General features: G+C 41.2%; 1 protein-coding gene across 8 annotated transcripts in view; it reads left to right on the plus strand.

Moving 5' to 3' along the window:
- Positions 1 to 17,030, plus strand: part of SVOP (SV2 related protein) — a 28,915-nt gene that overhangs the window by 4,951 nt on the left and 6,934 nt on the right. For 6 of the 8 annotated variants that reach the window (XR_008731950.1, XM_027797852.2, XM_027797851.2 and 3 more), the window contains 11 exons: positions 2,162 to 2,322; positions 3,902 to 3,987; positions 5,032 to 5,130; positions 7,203 to 7,274; positions 7,497 to 7,621; positions 10,300 to 10,363; positions 11,602 to 11,727; positions 12,776 to 12,904; positions 14,266 to 14,339; positions 14,668 to 14,744; positions 15,860 to 15,967. Coding sequence is in view for 6 of the 8 variants with exons in the window: in XM_027797851.2 (XP_027653652.1) it covers positions 2,162 to 2,322; positions 3,902 to 3,987; positions 5,032 to 5,130; positions 7,203 to 7,274; positions 7,497 to 7,621; positions 10,300 to 10,363; positions 11,602 to 11,727; positions 12,776 to 12,904; positions 14,266 to 14,339; positions 14,668 to 14,744; positions 15,860 to 15,967 (1,121 nt within the window). In the remaining 2 variants the exon portion in view is untranslated. Of the gene's footprint in view, positions 1 to 2,161; positions 2,323 to 3,901; positions 3,988 to 5,031; positions 5,131 to 7,202; positions 7,275 to 7,496; positions 7,622 to 10,299; positions 10,364 to 11,601; positions 11,728 to 12,775; positions 12,905 to 14,265; positions 14,340 to 14,667; positions 14,745 to 15,696; positions 15,968 to 17,030 lie in introns of all 8 variants that reach the window. The other 2 variants (XR_008731955.1, XM_027797849.2) reach the window with 2 other exon arrangements.

Consider the following 17,030-nt stretch of genomic DNA (forward strand, 5'->3'; position numbering starts at 1 on the left):
ATACCCTAAATCAGAATGAGATAAACCCTAGTTTCACTGCAGTCCATGCACTTTTCTTGTGCATTTCCAAGAGGCCTGGGGATTTGTTTAGTGTTCTTACGTTTAAGATCTTCAAATATTATCTTGGACAAGAAAATTTGTGACTGCTGTTTGTCTGCCAAGGCATAAAGGCCATAGAAAAGCTTTCAGCTTCCCGCTGCAGATGAGAGCATTACTAAAGTAGTACAAGGACTGTTTGCTCCGTACAGATCATGGAATGCCCTGTTTAGCTGAAAAAAATCATCCCAAAACATTTCAACAGTCTGCAAAGCAGGCTGTCCTAAAGATGAGTGATAACCCCACAAAACGGTCACAGTGCTTCTCTCTCTCTCCGGGTCACTGCCAGAATATCACTAGTGGATATGTGCAATTCCCCAGATGGGATGTGGTCAGGGAGATAGTATGTATGCCAGGACTGAGAGGGAAAAGGAAATAATTAATGTTTAGTAGCCCTCTGCTTTGCATTTCTACCACAGTGAAGTCCTAAGCTGGACTGAATGGCTGGTTGGGGCCCGAACTTCTCTCTTTGTAAAACAACCCATGGGTGACTGAGACCTTCATTCCTCTATCCTTTTGTCCACCATTGGACCAAAATCACTTCACAGGAGCTTTGTAGATTGCCCATCTTTGCTCTTGTATTAGGTATTGATTGTGTCATCAGCACTTGTAAGAGAAAATCAGAGTTGAGGTCTTGCTAGATGCGAAAAGTCTTTCAGATCACCTTTAGAAATGTCATACACGCATGTCAGTTTGCTGCAGCTGCAGTTGGCAAGGATGCTGAGAGTTTAGTTTTGCTGACCCTTAAACCAAAGGATAAACTGAAGTTCAAGAGGCTGTCTGCTAATCTATGTTGTAGAATTGAAGTGTTCAGTTACTGGAAGTCAGAAGAGGTAGTAGCAAGATGAATCTATTCCCAAAAAACTATTTCACTGAAGTCCAAGGAATTGTCAGTTGCCCAGGTGAAAAAGTTACACTTATGTTGCAGGTAAAGTGAAGGAAGCTCGAGGAATCTGTTACATTAATATGGTAGATCTGTTCCAAAATCGTTGTTTGGTCACAGGAAACTTAATTGATGGAAAATGGACCTCCTTTATATACGTGAAGCGCTGCACAAAATCACTCGATCCAAAACATGAAAGTTGTGTTGATTTAGCGAAGTTATGTTTTCACATCTTACTGTCTCCGTGGCCTTGCTGCAGAGAACAGGTGATTTTCTCTCAGCTGGTGCCAGAAATGATATAAAATACAGGCAGCTGTGAGGGTGACACTCACATGACAATCACCATCTCGTATGCCAGGGCTGTAATTGGCAAGCAGGTAAACTCTTCAGTCTTGACTTGGACTTAACGAAAAAAGAAGTATTCTTTGATTCATGTTCTTATTCTGCCCCACCTCATTACCTAAGAGGTTCAAAAAATGCACAGATGAACCAAGTATTGGAAATCAACTAGTTTCTTAAAATACAGGTATTCAATTAATTACATAATATTAAATGCTTTAGTTTAAGATAGGAGATTAAAGCAATCATACTTAGGGTCACAGAGTCGTCATGATGGAAAAAAGTCAATGTGCTGAATTATCTTACAAGTCGTGCCACACTATGTAATGTTTAAAAATCTGACAAATTTCAGGAGTTCCGCTTCTAAGAAACAAATCACTCTTAGGAAAACAATGTGGAAAATTTAATTTGGTCTCTTCCTACAAGGGTAAAGCAACTGAAATTCAATTACGCAACTTTGTCTAATTTGCAGTAAAAGCCTAGGCACACAAAACACGGGTATCATTAAATATGTATCATTTCATTGTATTTTTATAACCTGTATGTTTTTATAACTTTATAGTTAGCACCGTAACATCCTTTTTGTAGAAAAGTGGTGACTATATCGCATAACAATGTACTCTGTGGTTTTTTCCCAGGCCAGTAGCAACCCCCAGGATACCCAGACCTAAGAACAGATATAAATAAAAGTCACATCATTCTCTGTGAATGTGGAATGGAGACAGGAGGGTGGGGAGAAACCTGGCTGCTCTTTGACCAAAGAGGGCTTCAAGACTAAACCAAACACGGCTTCGACCTGGAAGAGACCCACCAAAGTATTAATCCTTGTTTTTGCATTCTTAGGGTGGTCAAGTTTCGCCGCACTGGGGAAAGTTCAAGGTCAGATGAGGATGTCATTTCAGGAGAACACGAAATTCAGATTGAGGGTGTTCGGACAGAGCTAGAGCCTATTGAGCTAGAGGATGGAGCTGCAGTGCCAAAAGAATTTGCCAACCCAACTGATGGTGAGTAGGCTTCTTGTTTTCCTGTAGGGAGAAAGGTGTGGCTTCCTCATTTCAGTCCCGTTGCAACCAGGCTGAATACATTGGGTTTAGGGAAATGAAAGATCCCCGGATAAAAGAAGGAAACAATCACACAGGCAAATTATGTTACACCTGAAAGTCATGATTTACTTACCTTGTTCTCTGAGGGACGCTTTATGTGTTTGTTTTTATATCACCAGTAACAGACCCTTTTAAGGACTGGTGTATCCAGTTGTCACTGCCTATTTCATACAGTAGGTTTGACTTAGTTTCCTTTAGAACTGATCAGTGCTCCTAAAGCAGGGCTGAGTTTGCTGGAGCAGTTACACATGGCTCACCTTCAAGGCTGAGCATGAAGCCTCTGCAGTGTTCCCGTCTCCTTCTTGCCTAGAGGACAAGAGGGACAAAGTGAATGTACCTCCCAGCCTCTGCTTTCTGCCTAGCAGAGAAGTGCTGGCTGCCCTGAAGGCAACACCAATTTAGAAGATATGAGAAGGGTTGTTTTTCTCTTAGCACAAGGCATGCTACAATTTTATAGGATGACTATTTTCCCAGGGACTTATTTATTAACATATTGATGCAATAGGAAGCTGGAATAGCATGGAGTGAGCTCAGGGAGTTTCTCAAAAGACTCAGTGCATCAGTGCAAGCCTGCAGATATATGTAGAATTCCAGCTGGCACATTGCCCAAAAAAGTGCAAGTGATGGAACAGCCCAATATGCTGAGCTTCAGTGCCATCACACCAAATGCCTGGGTTAAAGTCACAAACTGAGGTCTTATGACATCTCTGTTTCACTTTGTCAGGTAGATTTTGTTTGATTTGCTTTTTGTCTTTTGCTTCGTGAGGATGTCCAACTTGCAGCTGGGTAAAGCCTTTCTGTGGCGAATATACTTTTTAATCTGCTGAAACTGTTGAAACTTTGAGATCAAATTGATTCAAACAACTTGAATATCACCATGTGTTTTTCTGATATATTCTGTTTTGCGCTGAGCGAAAGAATTTGAGATATCTGAGCTTCTTCAGATGGAACAAAATAATGAGGTCATGACAATGTGTGGGAAACAAGATCCATCAGCATTTTTAACAAGAGGATGTTTTAAGATATGTCATGGACAAATTCTTGGTTCAAATAATTACAGCTTGACTCTCCATGCAATAAAATATTCTTCTGTAGTTTCCATCACTTGCGTAGTATTGCAGTGTGCTGTTGAACAGCTCATAGACTTCTCACCAGAGGAAGCTCCAATTCAGTGGCTGGTGGATTCGCTCCCAGGGGTGACAGGCTGAACGTGTTCTGGAGTCATTGGTGCTACACTGATTCACTTCTATGTGAATAAAATGTTCTAGGAATATTTCAAATTATTTTGGCTTTAGCACAATTCCTGAAGAAGATAGAGATTTTCCTGAGCGAGAACTGTATAAAAGCTAAGTAGATCTCTGTTATATATTTTAGATCTCAGTAGATTACCTGTTAAAGAATGGCTTTCACAGAAAATGCTGTCTCAAGGGGTGGCTCTTACTAGGAAAAGAATACACTTCTGCACTATCTTTCTTTCTAGATACTTTCATGGTGGAAGATGCGGTGGAAGCCATTGGATTTGGAAAGTTCCAGTGGAAGCTCTCTGTTATTACTGGATTAGCATGGGCAAGTAATTTTTATCAAGGTCAATTGCATGAACATCAGTTAGTGAATCTCAGTGATTTCAAATAATGTAGCCATTCTCTGTAGACAAAAAGTCTCCAAACAGATAGCTCTGCAATAAAGAAAGAATTTTACTTGAAATTCTAAAATGACAGCTGGAGTAAGGGTAAAGAATAACCGATTGATTTCTCTGTCTCTGAAGTTCCTATAAATCAGGGTTTGAAAAATCATTTTGAATCTCTACTTCGAATGAAAAAGGTGTGAAGCTATTCCCACAGAAGCAGATCTCAGTTTTCGTTCAGTGATTTTACCACATTCATCCCATTAGCTACAATCTCTGTTTTCTGTATTAGTATTATTGTAATCTTAGTTTCAGGTGAACAGCAACCCAGTACTTCTAGCTTTAACCTTCATGTCAAGAACAGAAAGACAGGCTTTGTTTTCACTTTTCTTCTATTTCTGAAGCACTATATGTTGCATCTGTTGATATTTGGAGCCTGTATTTACTAGCTGTTGTCTGTATACGAGCTTACAATCTGCCATGGTTTAGAGACTAAGTCAGTAGTGGAATTCGGTCTGCAGATGCTCTGTCAATACATTTGATACAAATGCAGAAGCAGTGTATAAGGGAGAAAGGGAGTAAGTTATGAGGTAATAAACAGTTCTGACAAAATTTGTGTGTAAAGGAGTTAAAAGCTCATCCCTGTAATAAGCAACATGAAAGTGAACGGACCTGGATGACTGACCAGACAGGCCTTCTCGAAAACACCCACCAATAACTTTTGATTTGGCTCTTTGAATCCTCTTTGCCAGTGTTATTAAACATTACAACAATGAGAAATTAGTTTAAAAATGCACCTGTTGCTTTTTTTCTCTCCGCTGTATACATCCACTGCAACTTGCAAACATGACTGTTTTGTTTCACCTACAGAGTGGGAACGGCACAGAGCAGAAACAAGGTTAATTGCAAGAAGGCATATTATTGACTGCTATGTTCGTCTAATTTTCAGGCAGTTACTTATTTTTGTTTCTTTTTTATCCTTCTAGATGGCAGATGCTATGGAAATGATGATTTTAAGTATCCTAGCTCCTCAGCTTCATTGTGAGTGGCGATTACCAAGCTGGCAGGTTGCATTGCTCACATCGGTAGGAAAAATAATTGACAGCTCCTGTATTCTGTAAGGTTTTTCCATTCACTTGTTAATCAGATGTTATGCTTTATATCCCCGAGTTAAATCTGTCCGTGGCCTTTGCAGATTGCCTTTGGCTCAGAAGAATATAGCAGTCTTTTTTAAAAGCCAGAGCTTGAAGAAATGAAGCTCAGTGAGAACTGAGGAAATTTTGCAAGTTTCAGGTTCACAGTTTCATGTAGTTTCCAGGAAAATGTATTCATTGACTCGGGCTTATCCTAAAATTCAAACCATTTGATTAACTGAAAAAAAAAAGGATTGGTAAATCTTGGCTATCTTTCTTGAAAATCTTTCCCACTGCATTTAAGCTCGCTTGTACATCAACAGACGGGAAGCCGTGAGAGAGAGCAAGCAGTCACTTTTTGAGGTAGATTATCCAGTGATATTTGCGAGCAGAGCTCTTACAATACCACCTCTAAGCCTGGTGCTTTGATGTTGGAAACATGCAATGCCTTCAGGGTTAAGAAAACTAGTTTTGGGACTCATCTCTCAGGGTATGCCACTGTTGTACGTCATGCACTTTAATTCCTACATTTCTTTTTCCTTTAGCTTTTGATGCTGTTTGTGGTGTTGTCTAAATTGGTCAAAATGCTCAGTAGATTTAAATCAGTTAAGGGCACGTCCTTTCCCATACCTGAATGCAGCCAGCCCAGCTGAAAGAGGGTCTTGTTCCTTCTTTCAGCTCAGCGCAGTTTTATTCTTGGTGAGCAACATCAGAAGGAGAAGGGGTCAGTGACCATGAGACAAAAGCTTTGACAAACAGAACTGCTCTTACCCCGCTTATTGCTTGAGTATGCACTTCTTTCTAAGACAAAATTCCTGTGGTTTAATGTGCTGCTGTGGGAAACACGCTTGGGTTTTGCTGTTACCTTTGCTGGGCAGGTTTTCATTTCTCTCTCTGTCCACAGAATAAACTATGCTTTTTGGTGTCACCTCTGAAAAGGGTAGCATTTCTTTTCTTTGACACCTCAGTCTTCTTTCAGACTTTTCTAGAGTTGTAAGAGCTGATTTTAACTCCGTTCAAATCTGAGGCAGCCTGCTGAGAATGGCAGTAGGAGGCTGGAGGGGAGCTGGCTGAGAGGTACCATCAGCACCAGCACCAGGGCTCCTGCAACAACTGTCCTGCAGATCTCGAGCAACATGGGCCAGCTTTTATTCATGAATATGTTCATTGGAACTGGAGAACTCAGCATCTTTCAGGGCTGGACTCACAATGTGTACAATACTAGAGTGCACGTTCTAGTGCCAGGCTGGTTTGTCACCAGATGGATCTTCTAATTGCAAAGCTGACTTGAGGAGTACCTAGTTGCTTCCCCTCTCCAACGCAGGCACTTGCTCATGTCTCCACTTGCCTGTCCCCTCAGTAATGCTAGTGAAACTCTCAGTGGGGCCTTGCTGTGAAGCAGATGAAAGATTATTTTGTGGGTTATGAAAACCCTTCAGCAAAAAAAAAAAAAACCAACAACTCAGAAACAAGACAGTGATTTCCATTTAGAAGCAGATTGTGCTCTCCAGTCATTTCTTATAATGAATTTTCTTCCATTTATCAAAAGCTCAAAAATATTCAGCACTGGTCTGATTCAGTAGTTCACAAATAAGCAGGTAGGATAAGGGTGAGGTGATGACAGGTAGCCTGGTAGAGATTCGATTTATGTATGTTGTATTTAGATTCCTGACCTTGACAAAAGCAAGGCAGCTACTGAAAAAGGGCCCACTGCTGGAAGAAGCTGAGGGACCTTGGCTTGAACTATCTGCTGATGCTCGTCCCCATTCCTGGGCAACAGCAAATTGACTTTCAAGTCAATGGAAGTGAGATTAGTGACTTTTGAAGAATCCCACTATATGAATAATTATCTTTAATAGTCTCTACTGCAGAAGAGTTATACCTGGAACACCTGGACATTTTGCACTATTGTTAGAGCTGAAATTTTCCAGTTTCACTGTGAAGTTCCGTTCTTTTTGCTGTCACACAGAAATGTTCTCTTGTCTTGTTGTTAAGGGGAAGGTTTTTTTTCTGGTGTTTCGTAGGTGGTGTTTGTGGGAATGATGTCCAGCTCCACCCTCTGGGGAAACATTTCAGACCAGTACGGGAGAAAAACAGTAAGTGTTCAGCTCCTACTAGAGTACATTCTAATATTTTTACAGTGTGTATGTTTCAGCGCACGATGTTCACAAATGTCACAGTCAACATGTATGAAGCAGAGTTAAGCAGGGCCAGAAGTGACTGCCATGAAAGAAAAGGAATTTGAAGCTCTACTTCACATTTTGTTAATTTTTGTTAGGGCAGAAACTCTTTTCTTCATGCTTGTCTGTTACATACAGGGCCTAAAGATCAGCGTGTTATGGACGCTCTATTATGGGATCCTCAGCGGTTTTGCACCAGTGTATAGCTGGATCTTGGTGCTGAGGGGCCTGGTGGGCTTTGGGATTGGAGGAGTGCCTCAGTCGTAAGTAAATATTCGCAAGTCCAAATTTTCTCTTTTCTATTTATTTTTTTTTTAAATGCTTATGTCAGATTGAAGACATGCCTCTGTTCAGTTGTCCCAATCCCATTTTTTCCTAAGTATTTTGGAACTAATATATTAAACTCTCAGAAAGCTTTGAAGATACCTAATACATCACTGAGGTGCATCAGATTTACAATGACTTTTGTGTGAACAAGCTGAGTTCCTAAACGTAATAAGTTATATGCCTCGAGTCCTTTTAAGCTTCTCTCATCCCTTCAGGTAAACCATGGGGAAAATGAGAGGCCCAAAGAGCCCACCCAGCAGCGGGTAAAACACGACAGGCAGCGTTTTGTAGCTGTGCCTAAACATGGCATTGCTGGATTGTGTTGGCAGAGTCCCTAAGGGACAACACGGTTTTCTTGCAAGAGACATCGTGAACTAAACACGAGCATTTAGGGGTAGAGCTGAGCCCTGACTCCTCATTGTAAGAGTGCACATTATTGTTCAGCCAGAGCCTAAACTTTCACATCTGAACCTGAATTGGAATTCCAAAACCGCATAGCCCAGACCTGGAGTACTGGAGATATCTTGATGGCTCAGACACATTTCTAATAAGGTAGTGTCAGGTTATTTCTCTATTACTCTGTCATTCCATCCACTGAAGAGGAGGATCTCTAAATTTTGCACCTGGAATAAATAACTGCTCTAAGCTTTTAATTATAAATGTAAAGGGAAAAGAATAGCCATTCTCTCTCTCTGTAGTTTTTTATCCTTATTAATAATTGATATATTGCCCCATGGAAGTGCTATTTTGGAGTATCAGGGTCCAGCTTTGATTGATGGCTCAGAGAATTCTTCGCAAGGCAAGTCAATATCCTGTCTTTTCTATTGCCATTCCCAGATAAAAGATTCAGAGCTGAGTTGAAACATCATGGTATTATTAATTTTCTTTTACTGCTCTCCTGCCCCCCTTCAGAAGCTGCACAAAAGCGTAACGTGTATGTAAAACAGGCAAGTCCTTAGCCTGCTGGGTACTGAGCAATGGCGAGGCCATTTCTGCCATGCAATTCCAACTGAGCACAACTGGAATGATGCAGGAGAGCAGCAAAGACAAAGCGTCAGAATTAATAATGCCTTGTACGGCAAACACATATTAGTGATGTTCCACAGAGCCCCGGTGGAGCAGCCACAGCACAGGTAGTGCCATTTTCCACAGGGGCAGATAATGCACAAAGGCTACGTGACTTAATGAGAGGCAAAGAAGAGCCGGTTACAGAACTCAGAGTGGATTCCATTGCTGCTGAGTCTGTTTCTTGTTCTAACTATAATAATGATGCCTTTGACAGTGGAGTAAATATGGATGAAGCAGGAAAAGTAGCTCCTTTCTGATAGCCTATGCAACTTTGGATGTGAGTGGCTGAATTTCAATGGAACGACATGAGTATCTTTATAATTGTATATTCTATATGAAAGAGATATTTTAATAAAAAGTGCTATTAAGAAGAATGCATCCGGCAATAATAAATTAACAGATTATAGCAGATATCCCTCTACCTATACGTACGTAGGAGCTGCACCTGAGAAGCGGTAGCCTCCTCTGGGAATTTTCTGTGAGATATTATCTAACACTGAGTATACTATTCATTCCCAGTGCCAACATCCAGACTTGCAAAGATACAGAGTATTCTCTTTAAGAAAATAGTTCCGTACAGCATTAATCAGCTCCTGTTTTCTGCTGCAATATATAGAGGACTGCTCTACATTTCATTATGTGATTTTACTTCCTTCTCCTCTTAATCACTGATTTAACACAATACTGTGTGCAACTTTGATGAACTGAGTTCTGGGAAGATACTCAGAGATCAATCCACCGTTTGTCAAATTGGTAGGAGTTTTGTCACAAACATCAAAGAAAGCCTAAGGAGTTTAGAGGCAGAAACAGGATGAGTCAATGGAATGCAAACAGAGGAGGGGCAAAGAACAACAAGTCTTACCAGACAGTTTGAAGAAGGCAAGAGAGCCTTGACTGGCTGCTGGCCTTTGCGTTCATCCTCAGGAAATACTCACAGAGAAGCTGTACCATTACTTTTTGGCACAGTCATGAAACAAAGACTGCAGAGTTAGATGATTTCTTTTTGAATCCCCACAATAAAAGAATGCAAATTATTTTATACCAGATCAGACCTTGAAAGTATTCACCTCTTGGAGAATTGAAAGCTGGCAGAGTAGACTGATGTGAAATTCTCTGAGCTGGTTGTAAAGCCCTGAAGGAATACTTTACCCAGCAAGAGTTTGCGTTGAATGCTGATGGACCACACTGAAAATAACAGGCATGATGCCTGTCCCGGACCAGAGCAGGGTTGCAAAAACTTAAGCATCAAGAGCTGCTACATTTAGCTAACAACTCTAGGGTTACAGGATCACATGAACAGAACAAATTCTGTCCTCCGTTGCAATGGTGAACTAAAGGGGTTTTGTTCTGATGTAGAAAGGGGAGTCTGAACCAGTGTCCGCAGTCTTGCTGACTCTGTGGGCTAGGGAGGGCTTTGCTTTACTACTGTGGGTTTAGCAATTTTAATAAAAGGCAAAAAAAAAGTTTGAACCTCTCTCATTGTGCTAACATGGCATTTTTCTCAGTGTGCTAACATGACGTTTTTCTCAATGTTCACTCTTTACAGGGTAACCTTATATGCTGAATTCCTTCCAATGAAAGCCAGAGCAAAATGCATTTTATTAATAGAGGTGAGCAGTGTAGCTGTGCTTACTGGTCCCTAGAGGGGCAAATTCTGCTGTTGGTTACATCTATTCAGTCCTGCTGACTAGAAATCTCACACATAGCTGCAGTCAAATCCCAGTTGTCCAAGTTAGCGTGGAGCTGATGTTACCCCCCGACACTAGTACTAGCTGGGGTCCAAAAGCAGCATAAAGCATTCACATAATGTTCCACAATTTTTGTTGACTCTGCCTTTTTGCAAATTAACTTGCATCCAGTGCTTCGTAAGTTACTGCTGTTAGCACAAGGGCAGGGGGCCATTTGGGTGTCTCCTAATTTCATGGTGAAATCAATCAACTACTCAGTAATGGGTAGAGGAGAAGTGACTGTTCAGGGCTAAATTCAACTCCCCGTATGCCATCCAAATGTATCAAAGTCACAGAGAACATAATTTTGCCCTATAAATTCTTTAAGGCAAAATGTGCAGCCCTTTTAAGGGATGGTTGAAGTGTCAGAGAAGGGTACTATGACTTGTCTTTATCAGTCAATTTGGAAGGAGCATCCTTGTGGAAGACCTCACCAAACTGAAACAGGTACCTGCTGGCTAGTCCTACATTCCGGTGATTAATCTTTTGTGAATAGAGTTCAGTAGATGAATTACTCCTTTCTGTGTCATTTTTGTTCTGCCACAGTTTGACTGCCTCTGAGCAACCCTGGGTCAGAAATACGTTCTGAGTGTTAAGTAATGAGCTAAGGGGATTAGTAATCTAAGGGAAAATAATCTTGCATGGGTAGGATATGCAAGAGGACACCAGCTTTGTTTTTTGCTAAGAAGGTAACAATTCCTTTTTTCATCTACAGGCCAAACTCTGTGGCTTTGGTAGCTCGGTTTCGGTAAGGAAAACAAATACCATAAATCTCACGGTGGTAGCTGGGAATAATACTCATAGTCAGGTACATGAATAGTCATTTTATTTAACAGACACCATGCGATGAGTTCATTCCTTCTGAGAAGCTACCTACGGTTAAACAGGAGTGTCTAGAGAATGAGAGGTTTTCAGAAGTGAACATTTTCGCTTCTGCAGCATTTCAACGAATCCCCTTAAATTGTCTGGGTTCTGTTGCTGTACAGCGGTGCGTGTTGGAAATGTCTCTGGCATTTCTCTCTCCAGCTGTCCCTAGAGAGCACGTCGTGGAACGTTACAAAGAAGGAGGCCTTCAGAGTGCTCTCGTTCTCATTTGTGACTGTTTCTTTTCCCTTTGGCAGGTCTTTTGGGCCATTGGGACTGTGTTTGAAGTCCTTCTAGCAGTGTTGGTGATGCCCACTCTTGGCTGGCGGTGGCTTCTCATTCTTTCTGCCCTCCCGCTTTTGCTCTTCGCTGTCCTGTGTTTTGTAGGTATTCCTTCAAAGATGAATGTATGTTCCATCCATCTAACGCTTCTCTACCTGTTTCTGTAACCTGGTGGAAGGCAACTGTGAGACTTTTGAGCTCTCTGTCGTGTCTACTTTGAAATAGTTGAAATAATGACAAAAATGCTGTTGTTTCAACAGGTTGCTAGTAAAAACATTCCAGCGAGGGCTGTGTTTATGTGACTGTAATTGCTGGAGGACAATGCTGGGCTGGAATTTTGTGAAACCAAATGAGGCCTGGAAACCTCTCCAATTTAGTGACTCTTTCAACTAAGCTCAGTGGAATCAACATTTTATTAAAAGCTGTTGCCATTTCCCTGATTGCTCTTTAGATTTTGAAATTATTTTGTCAAAATCCTAACTTTTATAATTACTGTCCGCTTAAAAAATCCACCCAAATCAGGGGTAAAAGCTGCACAGTGCAGGTCAGATTCGGAAATAAGATGTGTATGAATTAAACCTGAGCTTCAGTGCACTATTAGGCAACATATTTGCCAACCCCTCAGTCTTCTCAAAGGTACATGTCCTTGTCAGATTGTTTAGCAGCTCTTACTTTTCCTTGACACTGACATTGTTTTTCAGAAATAACTCCAGTTATACAGGTGCTAACATGCTTGTTTTTAAAAGGAGCTTAAAAATGCAGATTTTGGGATGCCTAGAGCATCTCGTTATCTGCCCTGGGTGCTTTGCTTTTCTTACTGAGAAGGTATAATGTAAAGAACCTGCAAAAATACCTAACAGTTCTCGTGAATAAAAGGAAGGTAATAGAAAGGAAGGGTTGTAGACTGGAGTTCTGACTTTATGGTGAAAGTGGGGTTTTGCAGTTTCTTAAAGCCTAATGAGCAGTTTGACATTGGGCAGAAAGATGGTTCTTTGAATTCTTAAAGATTAGTCGGTAATCCTTTCTTACGTGAGTGGTCTGCTGGAGGCACTGAGATTTCCCACTCTAAACCCACAGAGAAAACCCCCAGTTTGTTTATTGCTGGTTTTTTTGACATCGTTCTGCATGTGATCTGCTTTGCTCTCTTAGTGGCTGCCAGAAAGTGCCAGGTATGATGTATTATCTGGAAATCAAGAAAAAGCAATTGCCACTTTAAAGCGGATAGCAACGGAAAATGGAGCTCCAATGCCTTTGGGAAAATTAATTATTTCCAGACAGGTATGTACCGGTAACAGGCACATTAATAACATGGGATACAATGCAACTGTGCTACATTCATATGCATTTTTAAATAGCAAATCATCAATGTTAAGTTTAATTTTAATGTCTTGATCAGTAATAAATTAAAAAAGAGAGATAATCATATATGCCTCTTTCACAGTGAGGAAGAGTTAGTTTCTTGGGTTCATTTACATGAAAATCGTGGAAGCGAAAAGGACCTTTAAAGTGGGCATTAATATTACTCCAAGACCCAATTATTAAAGAAAATCAAACCTTGAGGCTACCAAAGAACTCGGATCAGAACTCCCAGGTCTGAAGTTATGAGGCAAGATAGAATTTGACTTTTTAGCTGTACTTCAGTTTTAATCTAATCCTGATTTTCTGGAGTGGGAAAGCTACAAGTTCCTATTCAGTCCTAGTGCGTAGAGTAATTCAGGCAGTAACTTCTGAGCTCTGTATCACTTTATTAATTGCCTTGGATTTTTTTTTTCATTTCAGCATTATATAGCAAACTTTTCAGCACCCCTATCAACATATAAAGCAGCTCTGCACTTGCAGAACAAAGAGCAGACAGTTATCAGAAAAGAAAATTACAAAGTCAGCCAGCAAGGAAGGACAGCAGAGGGAGACCTGTAGATTTGAACAAGAGGAAAATTGTAAAGCTAGGCAGGAGCCCGTTTGTAATGGCAGCGTCTTACTAATTGGAGATGGAGGCTTGATTTTCTAAGGTCTGGATCAGTGAGGATTTGAGCTCTTGCACGTTTCACAAAGGCTTGGTTCTGTCGTGGTGATTTTGATGGGCTGTGCGGGAGTGCGCTCCCAGTTGTGGCTGGTGGGGTTTCAAGTTTGCAAGGTGGGGTGGGAAAGTACTTTCCCTTCACCACAAGGGTATGGGCTGAGCCCTCCACTGTCTCTGGCTCTAAGAACCAGTCGGTTTAAAAGGGGGCTGCTTGCAGGAGGGCTGCTTGTGGCTCCTCGGTACCTTAGCCTAGCTCAGAAGCCCTGAGGGGCTGCTCTGGTTTGCAGGAGCTGGCTGTGGGCCACCTGAATCATATGCCACCTGTGGACTGGCAAAGTTCTGCTCTACCTCTTTGCAGCCCCACCTGGTTCTGACAGATCCTGGCCTTCCTTGTGGAGGTTTTGATAACATCATGCTCCTAGAGAATTCCCCTTGGCAGAGGAATTCTTTACTTGGATCCCAGCTCCAGTGTGGATCCTACAGTCTGAAGATCCCTCGGCTGAAACCAAACACTCATGCCAAGATAAAATACATAATACAGTGTCCCTTGCCACGCTGCATCCTCCAGTTCAGGACCAGTGAGTACCCTGACCATCCGACTTCTGCTTGTTTCCAACAGGAGGACCGAGGAAAAATGAGGGACCTTTTTACCCCCCATTTTAGATGGACCACCTTGTTACTCTGGTTTATATGGTAAGAGAAAATATAAATGGCTCCGTGCCAGTACAATTCTAAGTGGTTTTTAATGGAGGTATTTTACGGTATCGCTAAACCATAGAAACTTCCTCCTTAAAAAAACCCAAACAACAACACACCAACCTGTATTGATTTGTAATTTATTAAACCACCTGATCGCTAGCATTCTCAGTCTAATTGCCCTTTCATTTTCTAAATGCTGATAGGAAATAGCTTTGAGGTAGCACTTAGTGGAAGTCCTTACACGGTGGGTTCAATTTTGATTCATGTTGTTTACTATAGGTTTGACCAGCTGAGACTTCCTCTCTCATTTTCTTCCTTCCAGGTTTTCCAATGCTTTTTCATATTATGGGTTAGTTTTATTAACTACGGAGTTCTTCCAAGCAGGAGACGTCTGCAGCCGTGAGTACTAGTCCATTTTTTCTTTTTAAATATACCCTGTTTAGTGGTGGAATATCTTTTATTAGATCACTTTCTGCTGTTAGTCTGGAAAGGACTGTGGCTGTCAGCCTGAATTTTAAGGCATCCCCTTAAAGGGTTCCTTATTTTAAACATTTTTGATAGATATTCCTTGTCTCCTGCACAATGCAGAGAGGTCCTGCAGTGTCTCTGAGCCCAAAATGTAAACAGCAAGACAACCTTCAAGGGAGACCTGTTAGAAAAAGTATCTGTTCTTCCTGAGAAAAAAAGTGATTTAGTAAAGGTAAGTTTCCAGATTTGACGGGCCTAATTAGTTCTGAGATAGAGATAACTGCTGCTGCTGTTGAGCTCCCAGGTTCTCAAGATGTGAAGACCTGATGAGAAAAAAGATAATGGTGGGAAACCATTGCCCTTTTTGTTGCAGATTTTTGTGTGAAAAGGGAAGAAGAAAAGTGCTTTGACCACACTGAGAAGAAGTTTGAAAAGTCTGATTCCCCAGGGGAGGCATGATTGTATCCAGAACACTTGTCATTAGTGAAAACTGTCTGATAGTAGGAAAATTATAGAAAGAAGATGGGTAGTACTGGGGGAAGACACAGATCCCAAGCTTGTACAACAGTGTATTAGCTATTTGAGAGGGAGGTCTGACTCTGGTTAGCCTCCACAAAGGAGCATGCATCCTTTAAAAATACTTGTTTTTACAAAGACATGGTATTATTCAGTCTTCTCAAAGTAGCATGAAGTGTTAGTATCCCAATTTATGTAGGGAGAGACTGAATAATTGATGTTAATTCTGTTCACTGTCACGAGTCCTGGACTGAAAAATAGCTAAGCCTGTACAGCTGATAAGTGTAAGCTTTCATTCTGATAGAGGTGGTTGCAGAGTTGCCACAAATAAGATTATAAACCATTCGGTTTCAACTCTGTCTTCCAGGTAGAACATACCTGCTGTGCAGCAAAGTCTTTTCAGTACATCCCTTCTATCAGTTTCAGCAGCAAGAGTGATAAAGACACAGCAGGAGTAAGGGAAGGTAAGCAGAGAAGAGATTACTTAAAATATATTAAATGTTTGGGTTTTTTTCTTTTTCCTCCCACAGTATCCAGTAGAAGGAAAGAAGTTAAAGCAAAATGCAGCCTGACCTGTGAGTATCTGACAGAGGAAGACTACACTGACCTGCTCTGGACAACCCTGTCAGAATTCCCTGGTAAGTGGCAGTAAGAAGCCCCAGTTCTTCACTACCAGTGGCTCAGTGTGATTGGAATGGGCTCTGGTACAAGCAGTGAAATCACGGCATCACAGAACCGTTTAGGTTGGAAAAGACCTTTAAGAGCATCAAGTCCAACCATTAACCTCCTGTCTGGCCTGATGCCAATGTATTTCCCGCAGCACTGGAGCTCCTTGCTTGGACAACTTGATATATGCAGTACACAAAGTAGCTGTAGCTCTCTTCACTGCCTGTGTGATCACTACAGATAAAATCACTAGTAATTGCTTTGGGAAGCTATAACGGTCCATCTGACTATGGATTCTATCCAAGCAACATATTAGGCATTCAGAGGAAGAGTAACAATTAAATCAAAGGGGCAGAATCACTTGAACTTTTATCCATAAATGACTTTCCAGAACTATTTTAAAAGGAGCGTGGGTATAGTGAATCAATGGAGAGCTTGCTCCCTGAAGCTCTGTGTCCAGTCACGATTTTCAGTCAATTTTAGTGGGTTTCAATGAACAGTCTGACATAGGACAAGCAAGATGGTGTGTGATAGGCGTTGTTTCTTCAGATGTAGAAGGTGATCCCTCAGATCAGATGTAGAAGGTGATAATGTGTTTGAAATAATGCTGTGAGGCAGTGATGGGGTTATTTTCACTGTTCTAGATTATAGAGTCAGGGGCAAATGCTCAAAGAGAAGCCATTTAATCGGTGACAAGTTGTAAGTCTATGACTGATAAATATGCATAGTCACTACCTGGTACAAGGGGTGTCCTGCATAACCGTCATTCCGGGAAGGATGTCAGTGGATGGTGGACAGAAAAGGGTGTGTACTCTTGGACTGGTGCTATAGCTGGAAGGATTGGTTTGATCCCAACATGTAGCAAGATAGGAGTAAGACATTTAAACAGGGATACCTCTGAATATGACACTGACAACTCTGGTGCTTGGATAATCCCCACACATGCTCTACGCCAGCTTTTAAAATGATCTGTAAAAGTTGCGTAAGAGAGGATGCTTAACATTGTGAGATTTGCAGAGCTTGATCTCTTCCCTT

Source organism: Falco cherrug, chromosome 1 (genome assembly GCF_023634085.1).
Source record: "Falco cherrug isolate bFalChe1 chromosome 1, bFalChe1.pri, whole genome shotgun sequence".
Taxonomy (NCBI): domain Eukaryota; kingdom Metazoa; phylum Chordata; class Aves; order Falconiformes; family Falconidae; genus Falco; species Falco cherrug.